Source organism: Cervus elaphus, chromosome 5, assembly GCF_910594005.1.
Source record: "Cervus elaphus chromosome 5, mCerEla1.1, whole genome shotgun sequence".
Lineage (NCBI taxonomy): Eukaryota > Metazoa > Chordata > Mammalia > Artiodactyla > Cervidae > Cervus > Cervus elaphus.
In genome coordinates, this window is record NC_057819.1 from 118751758 (window position 1) to 118775911 (window position 24154).

A 24154-nucleotide genomic window follows, 5' to 3' on the forward strand; every position below is an offset into this window, starting at 1 on the left:
TCTACTTTGACATTAGTTTGTTTTACTGAGGTGAAATTCACACATTCATATAACATAAAATTAGTTGCTATGAAATAGATAATTCAGTGGTATTTAGTGCATTCACAATATTGTACAGTCACCAATTCCAGAACATTTTTGTCCTCTTTTTAAGAATCTCTGTTATTTTAAGCTATTACTTTACACTAATCCCACCTTTGGTATTAGGGTAATATTGGCCTCATAGAATGAATTAGAAATTATTTCCTTCTCTTCTATTTTTTTGGAACAGATTGAGGAAAATTGGTATTAATTCTTCTTTAAATGTTAGTGGAATTCACCAATGAAACAACCTGGTCCCAGGCGTTTTTTTTGTTGAGAGGTTTTTGATTGCTGATTCAATCTCTTTACTTGTTAAAAGGCTGTTAAAGGTCTGTTTCTATTTCTTCTGGAGTCAATTTTGGTAATTTATGTTTCTAGGACTATATCCTTTTCATCTAGGCTGTCTAATTTGTTGGCATGTACTTATTCATAGTATTCTCACATAATCCTTTTTATTTCTCTGAGGTTTGTAGTATGTCCCCACTTTCATTATTTATTTTAGTATGTTGCATCTTTTTCCTTAATCAATCTAGCTAAAGATTTGTCAGTTTTATTGGTCTTTTCAAAGAGTCAACTTTTCATTTTCTTGATTTTCCTGATTTTTCTGACCTCTATTTCATCTAGCTTTACACCCTAATTTATTATTCCCTTCTTTCTACTAGCTTTGAATCTAGTTTGACATAATCCACTTCCAGGGCTTATGAAGTGCCCAGTCTTGCCTGAGGTATATGGACATGTAGAGGAAGGTTACCAAATTAGAGTTCTGTTAGCAGAAAGAACAGTAAGTAGTTATGACTGATTGTTAGACAACCAGCAATGTCTGCCACATACCCCCAAAGCCTACCACATGGCCTAATTCATATTAACAATTCTTTACATATTTAATAAATGAATTAATCAGTAGACAAAATATAATGAGGAAGAAAATTTCCTGTGGTAGGAAATGGTAGAAAGCCTTAACACTTGTTTCAAATGTGTTTCAGTAGTGGCTGACTCTGTGCGACCCTATGGACTGTAGCCTGCTAGGCTCCTCTGTCCATGGAATTCTCCAGACAAAAATACTGGAGTGGGTTGCCATTTCCTTCTCCAGGAGATCTTCCTAACCCAAGGATCAAACTCACATCTCTATGTCTCCTGGCTTGGCAGGCAGGTTCTTTACCACTAGTGCCACCTGGGAAGCATGTCACAAATGTATAGAAATCAAGTATTTACAGCAAGTCATGGTGATTGAAAATATTGGAGAAAAGAAATTTAGCAAAGAATGAAAGATGAAAAGTATAGACTCTTTTCCATTTGTGGTGACCACTGATGGAGCTTTATGGCTGGCATAAATCATATCTTGGTCTCCTTATGCAGGAGTGTATAGCTTCATATACGCTAGAGAATCCTTATAATCTAGGAAACAGTTGATTCTTAATTTTATTGGGTGAATTATTGAAACCTAGTAAATGATAAATTAATATATGTTTATAAAATACAATAAAATAAAAATAGTTGATTTTGACTATGAACTATAAACAAGTATTTTATACCTTTTTCCTGAATCTCAATCATTTGTATTAATTGTACCTTTTTGAATAGCTAATGGAAAGATTGTTCTCAATAAGCTAATGGATGGAGTAAAAACTGTTATAGGTGAGTGACAAATACTCTAAATCTAAGAAAATAAATTATTATACTAAATTATATTTCATGATTTTTTAAATCATAGCATTGTCATAACTGTTTCATCATCATTGTTGATTTATTAATGAGTGGTATTTATCGAATTTTCCAGAGTTGGTTGAACTTTGGATAATCTATATTTTAATAACAGTGCTTCAGTGCAGCATCTTGATAAGAAATATTTTATTCTATGAAGCATTTGTCAACAACATATTTCATATGAGTTTATAATTATCACATATTAGTTTAAATGACTAAAGTATAGGTGTAGATGAAGCACTGTAGATGAGGCAAAGCTTCAACTTATATAGGTAATCATGTAAAGACCAACACTAATTTCATTCAATAACTAAAGATCAAACATCTAAAATATTCTAACTTATCATGGGACTTCATATCCCTACATTCTATTGTATACTATATTATCCTGTCTACATGATTAGGAGATAATACCTTCACATATGTTTGTGATGAAGCTTTGCTCTTGATTCAATAACTGAAGTCAGTGCTACATAGGAAAATATTATTTATTTTTATATTTTAAATCTTTAAGTAATTTTAAAAATTCTTACATTTTCTAATTCTTATAATTTGTAGGGGAGGACATTGATATCTCTAACACAGAAGGCGTTCTGGAAAACATGGGGATACAATTTTCAGATAAGGAACATTTGGAGTTATTGAAAAAGTTATCAGTTGATGGTAAGCATTTCAAATATCACTGTAACAGTGGTTCCCAAGAGAAACAGTTTTGCTCCTGAAGAAACATTTGACAGTGTCTGGAAATGTTTTTGGTTGTCACAACTTGGTGGAGGAGGGGCAAGTGTCACTGGCATCTGGTGGATAGAAGACATCTAATGCATAGGACAGACTCATACAGCAGAGAATTATCCAAAATGTTAGCAGTGCTGCTGTTAAGAAACTTTGCAGTAAAACCTTTAAGAAAACTTAGATTTGTGTGTTTAAGTAAGAATGTCTATTCCATTTGAGACTTGAAGAAAAAATTTGTCAAAAATTAAGAAATCTTAATTGCATAATTTAGTTCTTCATTTGAAAATCAAGAAACATACCATTATAATGACTAAGTGCTGAGAAATACCTGCCATTACTCTTAATTCTACTGGAATACTTAATTTTAAGAGAGGAACTTTAAGAAAAAGGAAGTGTGGATATTCAGTCATTCTGTTGTGTCCGACTCTTCATGACTGCATAAACTGCAGCAAGCCAGGCTTCCCTGTCCTTCACTATCTCCCGGAGTTTGCTCAAGCTCTTGTCCATTGAGTCGATGGTGCCTTCCAACCATCTCATCCTCTGTAACATCCTTCCCCTCTTGTCCTCAATCTTTCCCAGCATCAGGGTCTTTTCCAATGAGTTGGCTGTTCGCATCAGGTGGCCAAAGTATTGGAACTTCAGCTTCAGCCCTTCCAATGAATAGTCAGGGTTGATTTTATTTAGGATTGACTGATTTGATCTCATTGCTGTTGAAGGGACTCTCAAGAGTCTTTCTCTGCACCACAATTCAAAAGCATCAATTTTGCAGTGCTCAGCCTTGTTTATGTCCAACTCTTACACCTGTACATGACTACTGGAAACACCAAAGATTTGACCATTCAGACTTTTGTCAGCAAAACGATGTCTCTGCTTTTTAATATGCTATCGAGGTTTGTCATAGCTTTTCTTCCCAAGAAGCATGTGTCTTTTAATTTCATGGCTGCAGCCACTGTCCTCAGTGATTTTGGAGCCCAAGAAAATAAAATCTTCCTCTATTTCCATTTTTTCCCCATCTATTTGCCATGAAATGATGAGACTAGGTGCCATGATCTTAGTTTTCTGAATGTTGAGTTTTAAGCCAGCTTTTTCACTTTCTTCTTTCACTTTCATTAAGAGGCTCTTTAGTTCCTCTTCACTTTCTTCCCTAAGGCTGGTGTCATCTGCATATCTGAGGTTTTTGATATTTCTCCCTGCAATCTTATTCTAGCTTGAGCTTCGTCCAGTCCAGCATTTTGCATGATGTACTCTGCATAGAAGTTAAATAAGCAGGGTGAGAATATACAGCCTTGAGGTACTCCTTTCCCAATTTGGAACCAGTCAATTGTTCCATGTCTGGTTCTAATTGTTGCTTCTTGACCTGCATACAGGTTTCTCAGGAGGCAGGTAAAGTGGTATGGTATTCCCATTGTTTAAGAATTTTCCACAGTTCATTGTGATCCACACAGTCAAAGGCCTTAGTGTAGTCAATGAATCAGAAGTAGATGTTTTTCTGGAATTCTCTTGTTTTTTCTGTGATCTAACAGCTGTTGGCAATTTCATCTGTGGTTCCTCTGCCTTTTCTAAATCTAGCTTGAACATCTGGAAGTTCTTGGTTCATGTACTAGTCAAGCCTGGCATGGAGAATTTTGAGCATTACTTTGCTAGCATGTGAGATGAGTGCAATTGTGCGGTAGTTTGAACTTTCTTTGGCATTGCCTTTCTTTGGGACTGGAATGAAGATTGACCTTTTCCAGCTCTGTGGCCACTGCTGAGTTTTCCAAATTTGCTGGCATATTGAGAGCAACACTTTAACAGCATCATCTTTTAGGATTTGAAATAAGCTCAACTGGAATTCTATCACCTCCACTAGCTTTGTTTGTAGTGATACTTCCTAAGGCCCACTTGATTTCACACTCCAGGATATCTGGCTGTAGGTGAGTGACCACACAATCATGTTTACCCAGATTATTAAGACCTTTCTTGTATAGTTCTTTTGTGTATTCTTGCCACCTCTTCTTAATCTCTTCTGCTTTTGTTAGGTCCTTACTGTTTTGTCCTTTATCATTCCCATCATTGCATGAAATGTTTTCTTGATATCTCCAATTTTCTTGAAGAGATCGCTAGTCTTTCCCATTTTATTGTTTTCCTCTATTTCTTTGCATTAATCACTGAGGAAGGCTTTCTTATCTCTCCTTGCTATTCTTTGGAACTCTGCATTCAGATTAATTTGTCTTTCCCTTTCTTCTTTGCCTTTCACTTCTCTTCTTTTCTCAGCTATTTGTAAGGCCTCCTCAGACAACCATTTTGCCTTCTTTCATTTCTTTTTTCTTGAGGATAATTTTGGGCACTGTCTCCTATACAGTGTTACAAACCTCTGTCCATAGTTCTTTAGGCATTCTGTCTATTAGACCTAATCCTTTGAATCTAGTTGTCACTTCCACTGTATAATCATAAGGGATTTGATTTAGGTCATACCTGAGTGGCCTAGTGGTTTTCCCTACTTTCTTCAATTTAAGTCTGTATTTTGCAGTAAGGAGTTCATGATCTGAGCCACAGTCAGCTCCCAGTCTTGATTTTGCTGACTGTACAGAGCTTCTCCATCTTTGGCTACAAAGAATGTAATCAATCTGATTTCAATATTAACCATCTGGTGACGTCCATGTGCAGAGTTGTCTCTTGTGTTGTTGGAAGAGGGTATTTGCTATGACCAATGTGTTCTCTTGACAAAAAATGGTTGGCCTTTGTCCTGTTTCATTTTGTACTCCAAGGCCAAACTTGCCTGTTACTCCAGGTATCTCTTGACTTCCTGTTTTTTGCATTCCAGTCCCCTGTGATGAAAAGGACATCTTTTTTTGGAGTTATTTCTAGAAGGTCTTATATATCTTCATGGAACCATTCAATTTCAGCTTCTTTGGCATTAGGGGTTGGGGCATAGACTTAGATTACTGTGATGTTGAATAGGTTGCCTTGGAAATGAACCAAGATCATTTTGTTGTTTTTGAGATTGCACCCAAGTACTGCATTTTGAACTCTTTCATTGACTATGAAGGCTACTCCATTTCTTCTAAAGGATTCTTGCCCACAGTAGTAGATATAATGTTGATCTGAATTAAATTCACCCACTCCAGTCCATTTTAGTTCACTGATTCTTAAAATGTCAGTGTTCACTCTTGCCATCTCTTGTTTGACCAATCCAATATACCTTGATTAATGGACCTGACATTCCAGGTTTCTATGCAATATTGTTCTTGACAGCATCCATATCCAGAAACTTTTCGTCACCCCAAACAGAAATGCTATCAAAAAGCCCATTAAGAAATAATTTCCCATTCCCCTTTCTTCCGCCCTGAGTAACCACTACTCTACTTTCTGTCTCTATGGATTTGCCTATTTTATGTACCTTATGTAAGTAGATATCATTTAATTTTGTTATTTTTTTCAAGAAAAATCTATATTCCTTTGGAATTTCCCAAACTTTGGCAGGGCTTGGAAAAATCAAAATCTGAATCTGTACCATAAAAAAAAAAAGATTTCTTTTATTCATAAAATTTGATCAACAGTGAGGCCAACCAGCTGAAAATTTAATCAGCAATAACAACCACCACCTTTTAGTTGAACAGAAGAATTGACTGGATTGTCTAGTTTTGTCACATTTTAGAATTACTATATTTTGTTCTCACCCCTGTCTCTTTAAGGAGGGAAAATTGATGTTGGTAAACTGGACACAGTTCTGGGAAACATGGGGATGAATCTCACAGAAAAGGAACTTAAAGATCTGACACAGAGCCTGCAAACTGATGGTGAGCATCAAATGGTGAACATTCAGAGTTCAAATAGCAGAGTGGTTAAAGGCACAGATGCTAGAACCAGACTGAACTGGATTTGAATTCTGACTCTTCAGGTTTAAAGTTATGGCATCTTAATGTTTTTCTGTCTCAGTTTCTTCATACATGAAAGGAGTACATTAATAGCACATCCATAATAGAATTTTGTGAGGATTAAATTAAACCAGTGCCTGGTATTATACATAATATGTCCAATAAAGTCACTTATTACTATGATAAATATTATTGTTATAATCCTTTCTATTATTATCAAGCACCTCTGAAAGCTTGTGTGATTATAGATCTCTTCAAAATGCTTACTTGATATCAAGCTGCTTAGAAAAACTTTGAAAACCCAATATGGAAGTAAGAACAAACATTTTCTCTTGACTTTTACATTAATTTATATTAATATTTTTGTGTGTGTGATGAAGTCTACACGTTACTGAGAATGTCAACAGGATTACTGAAGGACCATTAGGGAGACAAGGAAAAAAGAGAAAAAGTGGGGAGAGGTTGTAGAGGGCAAGGCTTGTGACAATGGGATATGACAAAATTAAAAGAGTAAAATTGAAAAAAAAATAAGGGAGAAACAAAGAAAGCCTACTGAACATAATGATTAAAATTTCACCCCAAATTGCATCAAACTTGCAGAGGTATCAGCCCCCAGCTGTTTAAAATAGAAGCACAAAGACAGTGTCACATTTTTTGTCCCCTTAGAGACTCTCATCACAGAGCAAAGTTGTCTATAATTAGGGCCACCCAGCAAACATGTTCTTCCTCCTTTAGAAGGCTATAAAGGTTCCTGTATGATGTTGCCAGACTCCATTATCCAGGAGCTGATGTTGGACTACAGTTCCCTCTTGGAAACCTGGAAACAAGCTCTGATTTTTTAAGAAATGTTAAGTAAGATTGAAGTGTAACTATTTACAGAGCAACTCCCTCCTAGAAGAACAAAATCTAGAATATGTGAACTTTAGAAGTTTCCAGTAAGGCCAAGAAATATCTCACCACTGGACAAATCCATTTTTCCCCATCTTAATCAGATGCCATTTAGTAGCAATTTTGTCATTTCTTACGTTACATTTTTCAGAGATAAGTTCTTGTTTTTTTTAATTAATTCATTACCTTTAATTGGAGGCTAATTACTTTACAGTATTGTAGTGCTTTTTGCCATGCATTGACATGAATCAGCCATGGGTGTACATGTGTCCTCCATCCTGAACCCCCTTCCCAACTCCCTCCCCATTGCATCCCTCAGGGTTCTCCCAGTGCACCGGCTATGAGTGCCCTGTTTCATACATTGAACTGGACTGGTGATCTGTTTCACATATGATAATATACATGTTTCAGTGCTATTCTCTGAAATCATCTCACCCTCGCCTTCTCCCACAGAGTCCAAAAGTCTGTTCTTTACATCTGTGTCTCTTTTGCTGTCTCACATATAGGGTCATCATTACCATCTTTCTAAATTCCATATATACGTGTTAATATACTGGATTGGTGTTTTTCTTTCTGACTTACTTCACTCTGTATAATAGGCTCTAGTTTCATCCATCCTAGAACTGATTCAAATGCATTCTTCTAATAGCTGAGTAGTATTCCATTGTATATGTACCACAGCTTTCTTATCCGTTCGTCTGCCGATGGGCATCTAGGTTGCTTCCATGTCCTAGCTATTGTAAACAGTGCTGCGATGCACACTGGGGTACATGTGTCTCTTTCAATTCTGGATTCCTCGGTGTGTATGCCCAGTAGTGGGATTGCTGGGTCATGTGGCAGTTCTATTTTCAGTTTTTTAGGGAATCTCCACACTGTTCTCCATAGTGGCTATACTAGTCTGCATTCCCACCAACAGTGTGAGAGGGTTCCCTTTTCTCCACACCCTCTCCAGCATTTATTGTTTGTAGACTTTTTGATAGCAGCCATTCTGACCAGCGTGAGATGATACCTCATTATGGTTTTGATTTGCATTTTTCAGATAATGAGTGATGTTGAGCATCTTTTCATGTGTTTGTTAGCCACCTGTATGTCTTCTTTGGAGAAATGTCTGTTTAGTTCCTTGGCCCATTTTTTGATTGGGTCATTTATTTTTCTGGAATTGAGCTGCATGTGCTGCTTGTATATTTTTGAGTTGCTTCATTTGCTATTATTTTCTCGCATTCTGAAGGCTCTCTTTTTACCTTGCTTATAGTTTCCTTCATTGTGCAGAAGCTTTTAAGTTTAATTAGGTCCCATTTGTTTATTTTTGCTTTTATTTCCATTACTCTGGGGGGTGAGTCATAGAGGATCCTGCTGTGATTTATGTCAGAGAGTGTTTTGCCTATGTTTTCCTCTAGGAGTTTTATGGTTTCTGGTCTTACATTTAGATCTTTAATCCATTTTGAGTTTATTTTTGTGTATGGAACTTACATGCAGAGTACATCATGAGAAATGCTGAGCTGGAAAAGCACAAGATGGAATCAAGATTGCTGGGAGAAATATAAATAACTTCAGATATGCAGATGACACCACCCTTATGGCAGAAAGTGAAGAAGAACTAAAGAGCCTCTTGATGAAAGTGAAAAAGGGAGTGAAAAAGTTGGTTTAAAGCTCAACATTCAGATAACTAAGATCATGGCATCTGGTCCCATCACTTCATGGCAAATAGATGGGTAAACAGTGGAAACAGTGGCTGACTTTATTTTTGGGGGCTCCAAAATCACTGCAGATGGTGATTGCAGCCATAAAATTAAAATACACTTACTCCTTGGAAGAAAGTTATGACCAACCTAGATAGCATATTAAAAAGCAGAGACATTACTTTGTCCACAAAGGTCCATCTAGTCAAGGCTATGGTATTTCCAGTAGTCATGTATGGATGTGAGAGTTGGACTATAAAGAAAGATGAGCGCTGAAGGAGTGATTCTTTAGAACTGTGGTGTTGGAGAAGACTCTTGAGAGTCCCTTGGACTGCAAGGAGATCCAACCAGTCCATCCTAAAGGAGATCAGTCCTGGGTGTTCATTGGAAGGACTGATGTTGAAGCTGAAACTCCAATACTTTGGCTACCTGATGCGAAGAGCTGACTCATTTGAAAAGACCCTGATGCTGGGAAAGATTGAGGGCAGGAGGAGAAGGGGACAACAGAGGATGACATGGTTGGATGGCATCACCGACTCAATGGACATGGGTTTGGGTGGACTCCGGGAGTTGGTGATGGACAGGGAGGCCTGGCGTGCTGTGGTTCATGGGGTCACAAAGAGTTGGACACGACTGAGTGACTGAACTGAACTAAACTGAACCGATGGTGTTAGAAAGTGTTCTAGTTTCATTCTTTTACAAGTGGTTGACCAGTTTTCCCAGCACCACTTGTTAAAGAGATTGTCTTTTCTCCATTGTATATTCTTGCCTCCTTTGTCAAAGATAAGGTGTCCATAGGTTCGTGGATTTATCTCTGGGCTTTCTATTTTGTACCATTGATCTATATTTCTGTCTTTGTGCCAGTACTGTACTGTCTCGGTAACTGTAGCTTTGTAGTATAGCCCGAAGTCAGGCAGGTTGATTCTTCCAGTTCTATTCTTCCTTCTCAAGATTGCTTTGGTTATTCGAGGTTTTTTGTATTTCCATACAAATTGTGAAATTATTTGTTTTAGTTCTCTGAAAAATACCGTTGGTAGCTTGATGGGGAGTGCACTGAATCTATAGATTGCTTTGGGTAGTATACTCATTTTCACTATATTGATTCTTCTGATCCATGTACATGGTATATTTCTCCATCTATTTCTGTCATCTTTGATTTCTTTCATCAGTGTTTTATAGTTTTCTATATATAGGTCTCTTGTTTCTTTAGGTAGATATATTCCTAAGTATTTTATTCTTTTCGATGCAATGGTGAATGGAATTGTTTCCTTAATTTCTCTTTCTGTTTTCTCATTGTTAGTGTATAGGAATGCAAGGGATTTCTGTGTGTTAATTTTACATCCTGCAACTTTACTATATTCATTGATTGGCTCTAGTAATTTTCTGGTGGAGTCTTTAGGGTTTTCTATGTAGAGGATCATGTCTTCTGCAAACAGTGAGAGTTATACTTCTTCTTTTCCAATCTGGATTCCTTTTATTTCTTTTTCTGCTCTGATTGCTGTGGCCAAAACTTCCAAAACTATGTTGAATAGTAGTGGTGAGAGTGGGCACCCTTGTCTTGTTCCTGATTTTAGGGGAAATGCTTTCAATTTTTCACCATTGAGGATAATGTTTGTTGTGGGTTTGTCATATATAGCTTTTATTATGTTGAATTATCTTCCTTCTATGCCTGCTTTCTGGAGGATTTTTATCATAAATGGACGTTGAATTTTGTCAAAGGCTTTCTCTGCATCTATTGAGATAATCATATGGTTTTTATCTTTCTATTTGTTAATATTATGTATCACATTGATTGATTTGCGGATATTAAAGAATCCTTGCATTCCTGGGATAAAGCCCACTTGGTCATGATATATGATCTTTATAATATGTTAGATTCTGTTTGGTAGAATTTTATTAAGGAAATTTGCATCTATGTTCATCAGTGATATTGGCCTATAGTTTTTTTTTTGTTGTTTGTTTGTTTGTTTTTGGCATCTTTGTCTGGTTTTGGTATTAGGGTGATGGTGGCCTCATAGAATGAGTTTGGAAGTTTACCTTCCTCTGCAATTTTCTGGAAGAGTTGGAGTAGGATATGTGTTAGCTCTTCTCAGAATTTTTGGTAGAATTCGCTATGAAGCCATCTGATCCTGGCCTTTGTTTGTTGGAAGATTTTTGATTACAGTTTCTATTTCTGTGCTTGTGATGGGTCTGTTAAGATTTTCTATTTCTTCCTGGCTCAGTTTTGGAAAGTTATACTTTTCTAAGAAGTTGTCCATTTCTTCCAAGTTGTCCATTTTATTGACATATAGTTGCTGATAGTAGTCTCTTATGATCCTTTGTATTTCTGTGTTGTCTGTTGTGATTTCTCCACTTTCATTTCTAATTTTGTTGATTTGATTCTTCTCCCTTTGTTTCTTGCTGAGTCTGGCTAATCGTTTGTCTATTTTATTTATCTTCTCAAAGAACCAGCTTGTAGCTTTGTCGATTTTTGCTATAGTCTCCTTTGTTTATTTTTCATTTATTTCTGCCCTAATGTTTATGATTTCTTTTCTTCTACTAACCTTGGGGTTCTTCATTTCTTTTTTCTAGTTGCTTTAGGTGTAAAGTTAGGTTATTTATTTGATTTTTCTCTTGTTTCTTGAGGTAAGCTTGTATTGCTATGAACCTTCCCCTTAGCACTGCTTTTACTGAATCCCATAGGTTTTGGGTTGTCATGTTTTCAATTTCATTCATTTCTATGCATATTTTGATTTCTTTTTAGAATTCTTCTGTGATTTGTTGGTTATTCAGAAGCGTGTTGTTTAGCCTCCATGTTTGTATGCTTTAAAGACCTTTTTTTTTTTTAGCTCAGAATGCCCATCTGAAATTATAACAGATTTTGTATTATGCTTAATAGTTGTATTTTTTCAATAGTGTAATATATTCGGTCAACAGGTAAATACTCGGAAGATAAAAACACAAGAATGTTTCACTGTTTTCCTCTTTCTCGATACTTAATACAATTGAGATTCTGATTTAGTGAGCTTATTTTGTCTCTCTAATGTTTCTATTTGAATGTCCTTTTAAACACTGATGAAATAGCTCATTGAATATCTATTATATACAAAAGTTGTAATTAACAACTGTGTATGTGTTAAGTCATTTATAACTTGCCCATGTAATTTAAAGTTAATGAATTATTTTTGGCTTAAATTATAATAGTGACTAAATAGTGAGTATGGGTCAACTTTATATGAGTAGAAAATTTCCAAAAATAAAACGGTGTATACCATAAAAAATATGGTATACATATTTTTATACAAGTTTTAATATCTTAAAGCAAAAAATATCAATGTCACATTGTTAATATAGTTATATATGTGAAATGTAAAACATTTTCCTTATTTTATACCAATGAAGGGGAGAAATACAATTCTATCGCAAGTGATAAGTACTAAAATTTTTTTGTTTACTTTCTCATCTTTTGTGTTATGTGTGTGTGTGTGTGTGTGTGTGTGTGTGTGTGTGTGTAGATAGATAGATAGATGTAACATGTGTGTTTTCTTGCAGTTGATGGGAAAGTTGATATGAAAAAGGTAATGGATGAAGTGAAAGCATTCACAGGTTAGTGGTAAATTACTGATAAACTGAGCGTCCTAAAGTTTGACAATAATTTTTATTTTTCTAGTGTGTTTTCCTGCTATCCTGCCACTAGATCCAATGGAAAGTTTTGTCTTGTTGCATAAATTTAAGTTTGGAAAAAAGGAAGCAAAAATAAAGCAATACAAAATATACTTACAGGACTAAATCTATATAGGAAATCCTACACTGTAGAGCTTTCCTTCCAAATAAAATGTTTCCCTGCGTGAAATTCTAGGCAGGCACAATAAATGGCACTGTGATTTATTGAATAATTGTATATGAGTCAACAATTGCATTATTAACAAAGTCATGTAACACTTTCTTATAAGATTAAATATAATCTTACCTAATAAGCTTTCTAGGTGGATTAACTGAACAGTAATAGAAATAAATTTATTTTTTCTCAGAATTTAAAAAGAACCGTTGTCTGTTAGTATTGAATTAAGAGTTCTGATTTCCCCCAAAACTCTAATAGATGGGAACTTCATTGTGCTTTTTGCTATTCAACCTCAAATTTGGAATCATCATTAATAAGTATAATTATTTCTAACTTTTTAAAGGTGAAAATATCAATATCAATAATGTGGAAAATGTGCTGAGTGATATGGGAATTGAACTTCCAGAAACAGAATATACAAAGCCGATGAAAGCACTGCCAGTTAGTGGTAAGCCTAAAAACTGCTGCTGAACCTTCCTTTGAACAACTAGACCTTGTAAGCCTGGGAGGGAAGTTATAAAGCTTTAGAATTTAATGCCTATGGATTATTGGAAAATTTAAACTCTGGGTTATTTCTAAAAGTCCACCCAGATTGAGGGATATTGTACAAAATAAATGGGTTGTACACATCAAAAATGTGAAAATCATGATGGAAAAAGAATGAGGAATTGTCCCAGGTTAAGGAATAAAGAAACATGAGAAATTGATTCTTAGTTGCTGTTTATGACATTAATGGAACAACTAGTAAAATTTGAGTAATTCTGTAGATTAGTTAGGTGTGCTGTATCAGTCTTAGTCTTCTAATTGTGCTGTGACTATGTAAGAGAATTATATGCATGTATGTGTGTGTATATATATATATATGTATATATATAAAATTTAGTGGTTAAGGGCATTGTGCCTGCAAATTCACTTGCAAACATTCAGGAAAAAAATAACATGCACCTACAGAAAGGGTGATAAAGTAAATACAGTAAAATTTTAACATTTGAAAAATCTGGGTATTGGGAGGAGCCAAGATGGCGGAGGAGTAGGACGGGGAGACCACTTTCTCTCCTACAAATTCATCAAAAGAATAACTGAACGCAGAGCAAACTTCACAAAACAACTTCTGATCGCTAGCTGAGGTCATCAGGCGCCCAGAAAAGCAGCCCATTGTCTTCGAAAGGAGGTAGGACAAAATATAAAAGATAAAAAGTGAGACAAAAGAGCTAAGGACGGAGATCCGTCCCGGGAATGGAGTCTTTAGAGGACGTTTCCAGACACCGGGAAACCCTCACACTGGCGGGCCTGGGGGGAGTGTTTGAATCTAGGAGGGCAACCTGACTGGGAGGGAAACAATAAATAAAACCCACAGATTACATGCCTAAAAGCAACTCTCAGCAGAAAAGTACCCCAGACACCCACATCCGCCACCAGCAAGTGGGGGCGGCACGGAGAGGAGCTGGCGGCATTGCTTGGGGTAGGGTCCGGGCCTGAGTGCCCTGAGGACAATCGGAGGGAGCTTTTATGAGTTGCCAACTTGAACTGTGGGAGAGCAAAAGAGAGAGAGAAAATTTACCGGCCCGAACACACTGCCGGCCGTTCGCAGAACAAAGGGACCGAGAAAGTCCAGAGAAGAGCTCGCAGACTGTGGACCGACCCAGACCCGCCGGAGGCGGGGGCAGGTCGTGGCGAGACACAGGGCGCAGGCACCCGACCGGCGCGGGCGGGGACTGGGGCTGGGGACGCGGAGGGCAGAAGACGCACGCACCCGACTGGTGCCGGCGCAAACTGAGACTGGGACCGTGGAAGGGAGTAGGCGCGCCGCACCCGGGGAGAGTGTGCCTGTCAAGCCCCTGGCTGCCTGGACCGCTCTGACGGGGAAGGCACAAAGAGCAGGCGCAGCCTTTTGTTCCGCGCTCTTGTGGAACACCCGAGGGCTGGAACCACGCGCAGCGCGGGGCGCGCTCCATATAGAGCAGCCGGGAGCCTGAGCAGCGCAGACGGAGAAAGCAGCACCAGCCTCTCCCTGCAGCGCCAGCCCCTCCCCGCAGCGCCAGCCCCTCCCCGCAGCGCGACAGAACTAGCTACCTGAATAAGAGTCCACCTCCGCCCTCCTGTGTCAGGGCGGAAATGAGGCTCTGAAGAGACCGGCAAACAGAAGCCAAATAAACAAAGGGAACCGCTTCAGAAGGGACCGGTGCAACAGATTAAAATCCCTCTAGAAAACACCGACTACACTGGAAGGGGCCTGTAGATATCAAGAAGTGTAAGCTGGAAGGAGGATCTATCTGAAACTGAGCCGAACCCACACTGACCGCAACAGCTCCAGAGAAATTCCTAGATATATTTTTACTTCTTTTTTTTTTTTTTTTAAGTAAGAAAGAAGAAAAAAAAATTTTTTTCTTTTTCATTTTTTCTCTTTTATTTTCCTTTAAAATTCCCTATTACTCCCCCATTACTCCTTAACTTCCATTTTCATAGATTTTTACGATTTTTTTAATTAGGGAAAAATTTTTTTTCTTTCTTTTTTTTTCTTTTCTTTCCTTTTTCTTTTCTATTTTCTATTTTTCTTTTTCTCTTATTTCTTTTAAAGTCCTCTAGTACTCCTCTACTACTCCTTAATTTTCATTTTCAATACACTATAACCTTACCAAAAAAAAAAAAGAAGAGAAGCCCTATTTTTAAACTGAACTTCATATATATTTCCAAAATTTTTTTGTGTGTGTTTTGGTTTTTGTTTTTAATATAGTATTTTAAGAGTCTAACCTCTACTCTAGATTTTTAATTTTTGTTTTTCAGTATATGATATAAATTGTGAACATTTAAGAATCCAATATTCAGTTCCCATTTTTATTCAGGAGTGTGTTGATTATTCTCTCCCAATCTTGACTCTGTTTTCTACCTCAGAACACCTCTATTTCCTCCTTTCCCCTTCTCTTCCCAATCCAATTCTGTGAATCTTGGCAGGTGTCTGGGCTACGGAGAACACTCTGGGAACAGACAACTGCGTAGATCTGTCTCTCTCGAGTCCCCCTTTTTCTCCTCCTGCACATCTCTATCTCCCTCCTCCCTCTCCTCTTCTTCATGTAACTCTGTGAACCTCTCTGAGTGTCCCTAACGGGGGAGAATCTTTTTGCCATTAACCTAGAAGTTTTCTTATCAGTGCTGTATAGTTGGAGAAGTCCCGAGACTACAGGAAGAATAAAACTGAAATCCAGAGGCAGGAGACTTAAGCCCAAAACCTGAGAACACCAGAAAACTCCTGATTACATGGAACTTTAAGTAATAAGTGACCGTCCAAAAGCCTCCATACCTACACTGAAACCAACCACCACCCAAGAGCCAATAAGTTTTAGAGCAAGACATACCAAGCAAATTCTCCAGCAACGCAGGAACATAGCCCTAAACGTCAACATACAGGCTGCCCAAGGTGACACCTAACACATAGACCCATCTCAAAACTCATTACTGGGCACTCCATTGCTCTCCAAAGAGAAGAAATCAAGTTCCACGCACAAGAACACCGACGCAAGCTTCCCTAACCAGGAAACCTTGACAAGCCAATCGTCTAACCCCACCCACTGGGTAAAACCTCCACAATAAAAAGGAACCACAGACCTCCAGAATACAGAAAGCCCACTCCAGACACAGCAATCTAAACAAGATGAAAAGGCAAAGAAATACCCAACAGGTAAAGGAACATGAAAAATGCCCACCAAGTCAAACAAAAGAGGAGGAGATAGGGAATCTACCTGAAAAAGAATTTAGAATAATGATAATAAAAATGATCCCAAATCTTGAAAACAAAATGGAGTTACAGATAAATAACCTGGAGACAAAGATTGAAAAGATGCAAGAAATGTTTAATAAAGACCTAGAAGAAATAAAAAAGAGTCAATTAAAAATGAATAATGCAATGAATGAGATCAAAAACACTTTGGAGGGAACCAAGAGTAGAATAACGGAGACAGAAGATAGGATAAGTGAGGTAGAAGATAAAATGGTGGAAATAAATGAAGCAGAGAGGAAAAAAGAAAAAAGAATCAAAAGAAATGAGGACAACCTCAGGGACCTCTGGGACAATGTGAAACGCCCCAACATTCGAATCATAGGAGTCCCAGAAGAAGAAGACAAAAAGAAAAGACATGAGAAGATACTCGAGGAGATAATAGCTGAAAACTTCCCTAAAATGGGGAAGGAAATAGCCACCCAAGTCCAAGAAACCCAGAGAGTCCCAAAGAGGATAAACCCAAGGCGAGACACCCCAAGACATATATTAATCAAATTAACAAAGATCAAACACAAAGAACAAATATTAAAAGCAGCAAGGGAGAAACAACAAATAACACACAAGGGGATTCCCATAAGGATAACAGCTGATCTATCAATAGAAACCCTCCAGGCCAGAAGGGAATGGCAGGACGTACTTAAAGTAATGAAAGAGAATAACCTACAACCTAGATTACTGTACCCAGCAAGGATCTCATTCAGATATGAAGGAGAATTCAAAAGCTTTACAGACAAGCAAAAGCTGAGAGAATTCAGCACCACCAAACCAGCTCTTCAACAAATGCTAAAGGATCTTCTCTAGACAGGAAACACAGAAAGGTTGTATAAACGTGAACCCAAAACAACAAAGTAAATGGCAACGGGACCACACCTATCAATAATTACCTTAAATGTAAATGGGTTGAATGCCCCAACCAAAAGACAAAGATTGGCTGAATGGATACAAAAACAAGACCCCTATATATGCTGTCTACAAGAGACCCACCTCAAAGCAAGAGACACATACAGACTAAAAGTGAAGGGCTGGAAAAAAATATTTCACGCAAATGGAGACCAAAAGAAAGCAGGAGTCGCAATACTCATATCAGATAAAATAGACTTTCAAATAAAGGATGTGAAAAGAGACAAAGAAGGACACTACATAATGATCAAAGGATTAATGCAAGAAGAAGATATAACAATTATATATGCACCCAACATAGGAGCACCGCAATATGTACGGCAAACGCTAACGAGTATGAAAGAGGAAATTAATAGTAACACAATAATAGTGGGAGACTTTAATACCCCACTCACAACTATGGATAGATCAACTAAACAGAAAATTTAACAAGGAAACACAAACCTTAAATGACACAATGGACCAGCTAGACCTAATTGATATCTATAGGACATTTCACCCCAAAACAATCAACTTCACCTTTTTCTCAAGTGCACACGGAACCTTCTCCAGAGGAGATCACATCCTGGGCCATAAATCTGGTCTTGGAAAATTCAAAAAAATTGAAATCATTCCAGTCATCTTTTCTGACCACAGTGCAGTAAGATTAGATCTCAATTACAGGAAAAAAATTGTTAAAAATTCAAATATATGGAGGCTAAATAACATGCTTCTGAATAACCAACAAATCATAGAAGAAATCAAAAAAGAAATCAAAATATGTATAGAAATGAATGAAAATGAAAACACAACAACCCAAAACCTATGGGACACTGTAAAAGCAGTGCTAAGGGGAAGGTTCATAGCATTACAGGCTTACATCAAGAAACAAGAAAAAAGCCAAATAAATAACCTAACTCTACACCTAAAGCAGTTAGAGAAGGAAGAAATGAAGAACCCCAGAGTTAGCAGAAGGAAAGAAATCTTAAAAATTAGGGCAGAAATAAATGCAAAAGAAACTAAAGAGACCATAGCAAAAATCAACAAAGCTAAAAGTTTTGAAAAAACTGGTTTTTTGAAAAAATAAACAAAATTGACAAACCATTAGCAAGACTCATTAAGAAACAAAGAGAGAAGAACCAAATTAACAAAATTAGAAATGAAAATGGAGAGATCACAACAGACAACACTGAAATACAAAGGATCATAAGAGACTACTACCAGCAGCTCTATGCCAATAAAATGGACAACTTGGATGAAATGGACAAATTCTTAGAAAAGTATAACCTTCCAAAACTGAACCAGGAAGAAATAGAAAATCTTAACAGACCCATCACAAGCAAGGAAATTGAAACTGTAATCAAAAATCTTCCAGCAAACAAAAGCCCAGGACCAGATGGCTTCACAGCTGAATTCTACCAAAAATTTAGAGAAGAGCTAACACCTATCTTACTCAAACTCTTCCAGAAAATTGCAGAGGAAGATAAACTTCCAAACTCATTCTATGAGGCCAGCATCACCCTAATTCCAAAACCAGACAAAGATGCCACCAAAAAAGAAAACTACAGGCCAATATGACTGATGAACATAGATGCAAAAATCCTTAACAAAATTCTAGCAAACAGAATCCAACAACATATTAAAAAAATCATACACCATGACCAAGTGGGCTTTATCCCAGGAATGCAAGGATTCTTTAATATCTGCAAATCAATCAACGTAATACACCACATTAACAAATTGAAAGATAAAAACCATATGATTATCTCAATAGATGCAGAGAAAGCCTTTGACAAAATTCAACACCCATTTATGATTAAAACTCTCCAGAAAGCAGGAATAGAAGGAACATACCTCACCATAATAAAAGCTATATATGACAAACCCACAGCAAGCATTACCCTCAATGGTGAAAAATTGAAAGCATTTCCCCTGAAATCAGGAACAAGACAAGGGTGCCCACTCTCACCACTACTATTCAACATAGTGTTGGAACTTTTGGCCACAGCAATCAGAGCAGAAAAAGAAGTAAAAGGAATCCAGATAGGAAAAGAAGAAGTGAAAGTCTCGCTGTTTGCAGATGACATGATCCTCTACATAGAAAACCCTAAAGACTCCACCAGAAAATTACTAGAGCTAATCAATGAATACAGTAAAGTTGCAGGATATAAAATTAACACACAGAAATCCCTTGCATTCCTATATACTAACAATGAAAAAACAGAGAAATTAAGGAAACAATACCATTCACCATTGCAACAAAAAGAATAAGATACTTAGGAGTATATCTCCCTAAAGAAACAAAAGACCTATACATAGAAAAATCTGGGTAAAGACTATATGAGAAATCTTTGTACTATTTTTGTCACTTTCTGACTCTGACACTGTCATGTAGATTTTGGTTTAAGAATCACTGAAATTTCCAGTTAAAACTGCCATAATAAGATAAGCAATGATTTTATTCATTCACTTGTCTTATTTTTTAGATTCCACAATAAGTAAAAACATACAGTATTTATCATTCTGTGTGAGTTACTTCATGAGGTGTAATACTCTCCAGCTTTAAAACAAAGAGCATGGCAAAATAGCCTCATAAAACTTTTTAAAATTTCCCCTGTATTGATAATTATTTCCCTAGTCTCATTCAGTATCAATCTTAATCTTCTAATTAATGCACACTGTATTTAGTGTTCATTATCTTAAAAAAATATATATGTACACACACATATATATACATATACATGCATATAATTCTCTTACATAATCACAGCACAATTAGAAGATTAAGACTGATACTGATCAATCTCAGTCTGATTTGCTGTATTTATGCTTTATATTTTTCTCAGTTATACTTCTAAGCAATTAATCTGTGTTATTATTTCCTACCCCACAAACAACCCAATTCTTAGACTTATTTGTTATTTACTATTTGTTTAATGTATTAATTTCTGCTATAATTTTTGTCAGTTCCTTTTTCTGTCTTTAGGACATTTTCATTCTCCATTATTCTTGAAGTTAAATGGTTGACTGTTTTCATCTTAGTTCCTTTAGCCTTATTTCATGGGATCAGATATATAGTTCTTATTATCATCATTGTTAATTAGCTTACAGTTTCATTTTTTCTCTTAAACCCAAATGTTACTTCCAAAATAATTTTAATGTTTTTAGATGGTTGGATTTTTTTACTTCTAGCATTTTAACTTTATTTAAACATAATATTAAATTTTTAGAAAAATTTTAAGAAGAGTACAAAGAACTCCCTCCTACCCTTTACCCAGGTTCACAATTTGTTTACAATTTGCCCATTAGCTTTATCATTTATCCATACTTTCTCTGTCTCTATCCACACCCCTGCCCCTCCAATAAATATATACACGTACATACATTCTTTTTTCTTGAATCAACTGCAGAAATATTAATACTCAACATCCAGAATTAATAAATTGACAAGATTTAATATTTCTGCATGAGATAAAAAGCAAATACCAACTTTGGAAATTATTTGCAATAAGTGTAACAGAGAGATAATTAAGAACTTTTTAAAGATTTTTTTTAAATAAAAAGACCACCGAATATGAAAATAGGCTTTTGACAATGGACATCAACATGCATGTATAAATGGACATGAAACACTTTTTTAAAGAACTTGAGCATGTATATTCAGCATGGTAGAATTCTACAAAAAAAATGGCTTTGTGGGACAAAGTGTGAATAGTTTTGTATATTTAAAGACTTTAGTATTCCTTCATGTTATTACTACTTCAAGGTAAAACAGATAAAAGTATTCTAAGACAAATTCTTCTTCTTCTTAAATATAAGAGATAAATTCTGTTTTGTGAATTCCATTATCAATTTCCCTGTATCATAATCCAAATCCCCTTTTTTAACAGGTGATGGAAAGGTGCATACAAATAAAGCACTAAAGGATGTGATGTCTTTCAGAAGTAAGAATTGTAATGTATTGATACTTTTGTCTGATATCTTCAGTCTTTTCCTAAGATTTTGAATCTTTTATCCTTCTTTATATTTTTATTCATTATTTTTGCTTCTTTCAGTGTATTTTCATTTTACACAGAAATGACGTGTATAGTATTATCTTCATAGGAAATACCATACATGGAATTTTTCTAATATTGCTCCCAGGTAAATAATTGGTATGTAATTTTGCAAAGAAAAATTGAAGTGGAGGAATAGCCTCACCACTGAATTTAGAAAAGTTGTTCAGCAACAACAACAGCCAATTTTGGAGTCTGATCCAAAAAAATAAATAAATAAAACTATTTTGTACAGTAAATTAGGACTACTGGGAGTAATAGATGAGGATTCTCCAGGTCCGGTTACCATTCGGCCCAATAACCTTCTTGAGAACGTCTTCTCTATGTAGACTTGTCACCAGCATAGGTTTTAAGAAAATGTGTTCCATTCTCATTGTACCTGTTGGCTTTCTCTATGCTCTTGGAAAAGTCAAATGGAAGCTATAGTCTTCTTATCAGAAATGGCAATAGCAATACAAACATGCAAATTTTATTTTTTGTTGTCTCTTTTATTATGATACTTATACATACTCATGAAAGACATTTAAAGACAAATGTGTTTTTCATCTTTTAGATCATTCAGTGGCTTTCATGTTACTTTTCTCTCTTTCTTAAGGAGGAAAAGGTGACATCAGCAACTTGAGACCACTTCTAGAAAAAATGGATATCAAACTCACTGAAAAAGAATTTGAACAGCTAAATGAAAATCTACCTGTTGATGGTATGAATAGTAAAAAGCATTGTCAGTCTCTAAAGGGAGTTTTCTCCATGTCTTACAGCTGAGAATTTCTAAAACTAGATTTAGTTGGTAATAACATAAAACTTTAAAATCTTAAAGTACCCTAAACTTAGAAAGAAAAAGCTACAAATGCCAACTATTGTTACTGTCATTCAACATTGTTTTAAGGATTCTAGCTACTTCAGTGAGGAAATGGGATGAAATAATACTGAGAAAGAGACAATATTACCTTTAGTTTCAGATGATATGATTGTGTATCTAAGAAACACAGCACACAAACTAAAAGAAATCTATCATAATTACCAAGTCTTATACATGCAAAGTTGCTTCAATTGTGTCCAATTCTTTGCAACTCCATGGACTGTAGCCTGCTGTGCTCCTCTGTCCTTGGGGTTCTCCAGGCAAAGATGCTGAAGTGGGTTGCCATTTCCTCATCCAGGGGATCTTCCTGACCCAGGAATCGAACCTGTGTCTCTTATGTCTCCTGTTTTGGCAGGTGGGTTCTTTACCACTAGCGCCATCTGGGAAGCCCTATTGGGTCTTAGACAAACCATTTTGGTTCAGGTAACTAAATACAAGATAAATATACAAACCTCAGTGGCTTTCCCAAAGCTTACAATGACCAAATAGGAAAAGTACTTGATTTATAACTTCAAGAAAACCCACCAACTATCTAAGAATGCATTTTACAAAAAATAGGATCTGTATAGAGTAAAATCTTGTTAAGGAACATAAAAGGTTAATTCATGTTCTTGAATGGTAAACTAACACTCAGGTTCAGATTGTTAAATCAGACTGACATAAATCAGAGATCTTACCTAGTGTCAAGCTTCACCAAATGATGTCTAGGATAAAAGCATTATTAAAAAAAAAATAGAGGCCTGAAATGTCAAGGGCAACTCCATAGTTTCTTTCTTCCCATGTTGGACATGCTATTCTGGTTGAGAATAAATGAAGTCTCTATAAATCACCTCACACAGTAGGAGCATTTAAATTATGAAGCATCTCCAGAAAGTTGTATAGTCTTTGTGACATTATTCAGGGAACCATGCCTTACAGCTCATGGGTGCTATTTGCTACAGATAATTCTTAGCCAGAGACGTACTGCTAAGGGCATTTCAAGCATAAAGACTCTTCTTTATCATTAACTAGAGAACCAACTGACAAAGATATTAAACTGGATCACCTTCCTTCTTTTCTTTTCACTGAGGATATCCCCTCAATGGCGGAAGTTAATGGATTATAAACCACTGCTCTGAGATGGAAAAATTTCTCAAGATTTACTGAAACAAAGATATCAATTATTCTAAAATAATATATACACATTTATATTTTGTGTTGTATATATTTCTATATTATATACCTATATCTTTATATAAAATATAAAATCCCAATGGGGTTTTTTTATCAAAGTATAGTTGATTGACAATATTATGTTAGTTTAAGATATACAACATAGTGATTCAACATTTTGATAGATTATACTCCATTTAAATTTATTATAAAATATTGGCTATAATCCCTGTGATGTACATTATATCTTTATAGCTTTTATATTTTACACCTAATAGTTTGTGTCTCTTAATCCCCTTCCTCTCTCTTGTCCTGCCCTCCCACCCCTTCCTACTGGTAATGGTTTGTTCTCTGTATCTGTGAATCTGTTTCTGTTTTGTTGTATTAACGTGTTTGTTATATTTTTTGATACTGCATTTAAGTAAAAACATACAGCATTTTTCTGTCTCACTCTGACTTCATTAAGCATAATACCATCCCATCCATCCATATTATTACAAATGGCAGAACTTCATTCTTTTTTATGGTTGATCAATATTCCATTGTATGTGTTGTGTATGTGTATATATGTGTGTATATACATACACATACACAACATATCTTCTTTTTTAAAAATTAAACTACTGATTTTATTCAGGGATCCCTCTTTTTCCATTAGTGTCTTTTATCTGCT

At 36.0% G+C, this 24154-nt stretch overlaps 1 protein-coding gene across 1 annotated transcript in view; it reads left to right on the top strand.

Moving 5' to 3' along the window:
- The window catches only part of EFCAB13 (EF-hand calcium binding domain 13), a 249822-nt gene that overhangs the window by 178008 nt on the left and 47660 nt on the right, over positions 1-24154 (top strand). The window contains exons 40-46 of the mRNA XM_043900794.1: positions 1663-1716; positions 2344-2448; positions 6192-6296; positions 12473-12526; positions 13105-13209; positions 21306-21359; positions 22066-22170. Of these exons, the coding sequence (XP_043756729.1) occupies positions 1663-1716; positions 2344-2448; positions 6192-6296; positions 12473-12526; positions 13105-13209; positions 21306-21359; positions 22066-22170 (582 nt within the window). The remainder of the gene's footprint in view (positions 1-1662; positions 1717-2343; positions 2449-6191; positions 6297-12472; positions 12527-13104; positions 13210-21305; positions 21360-22065; positions 22171-24154) is intronic.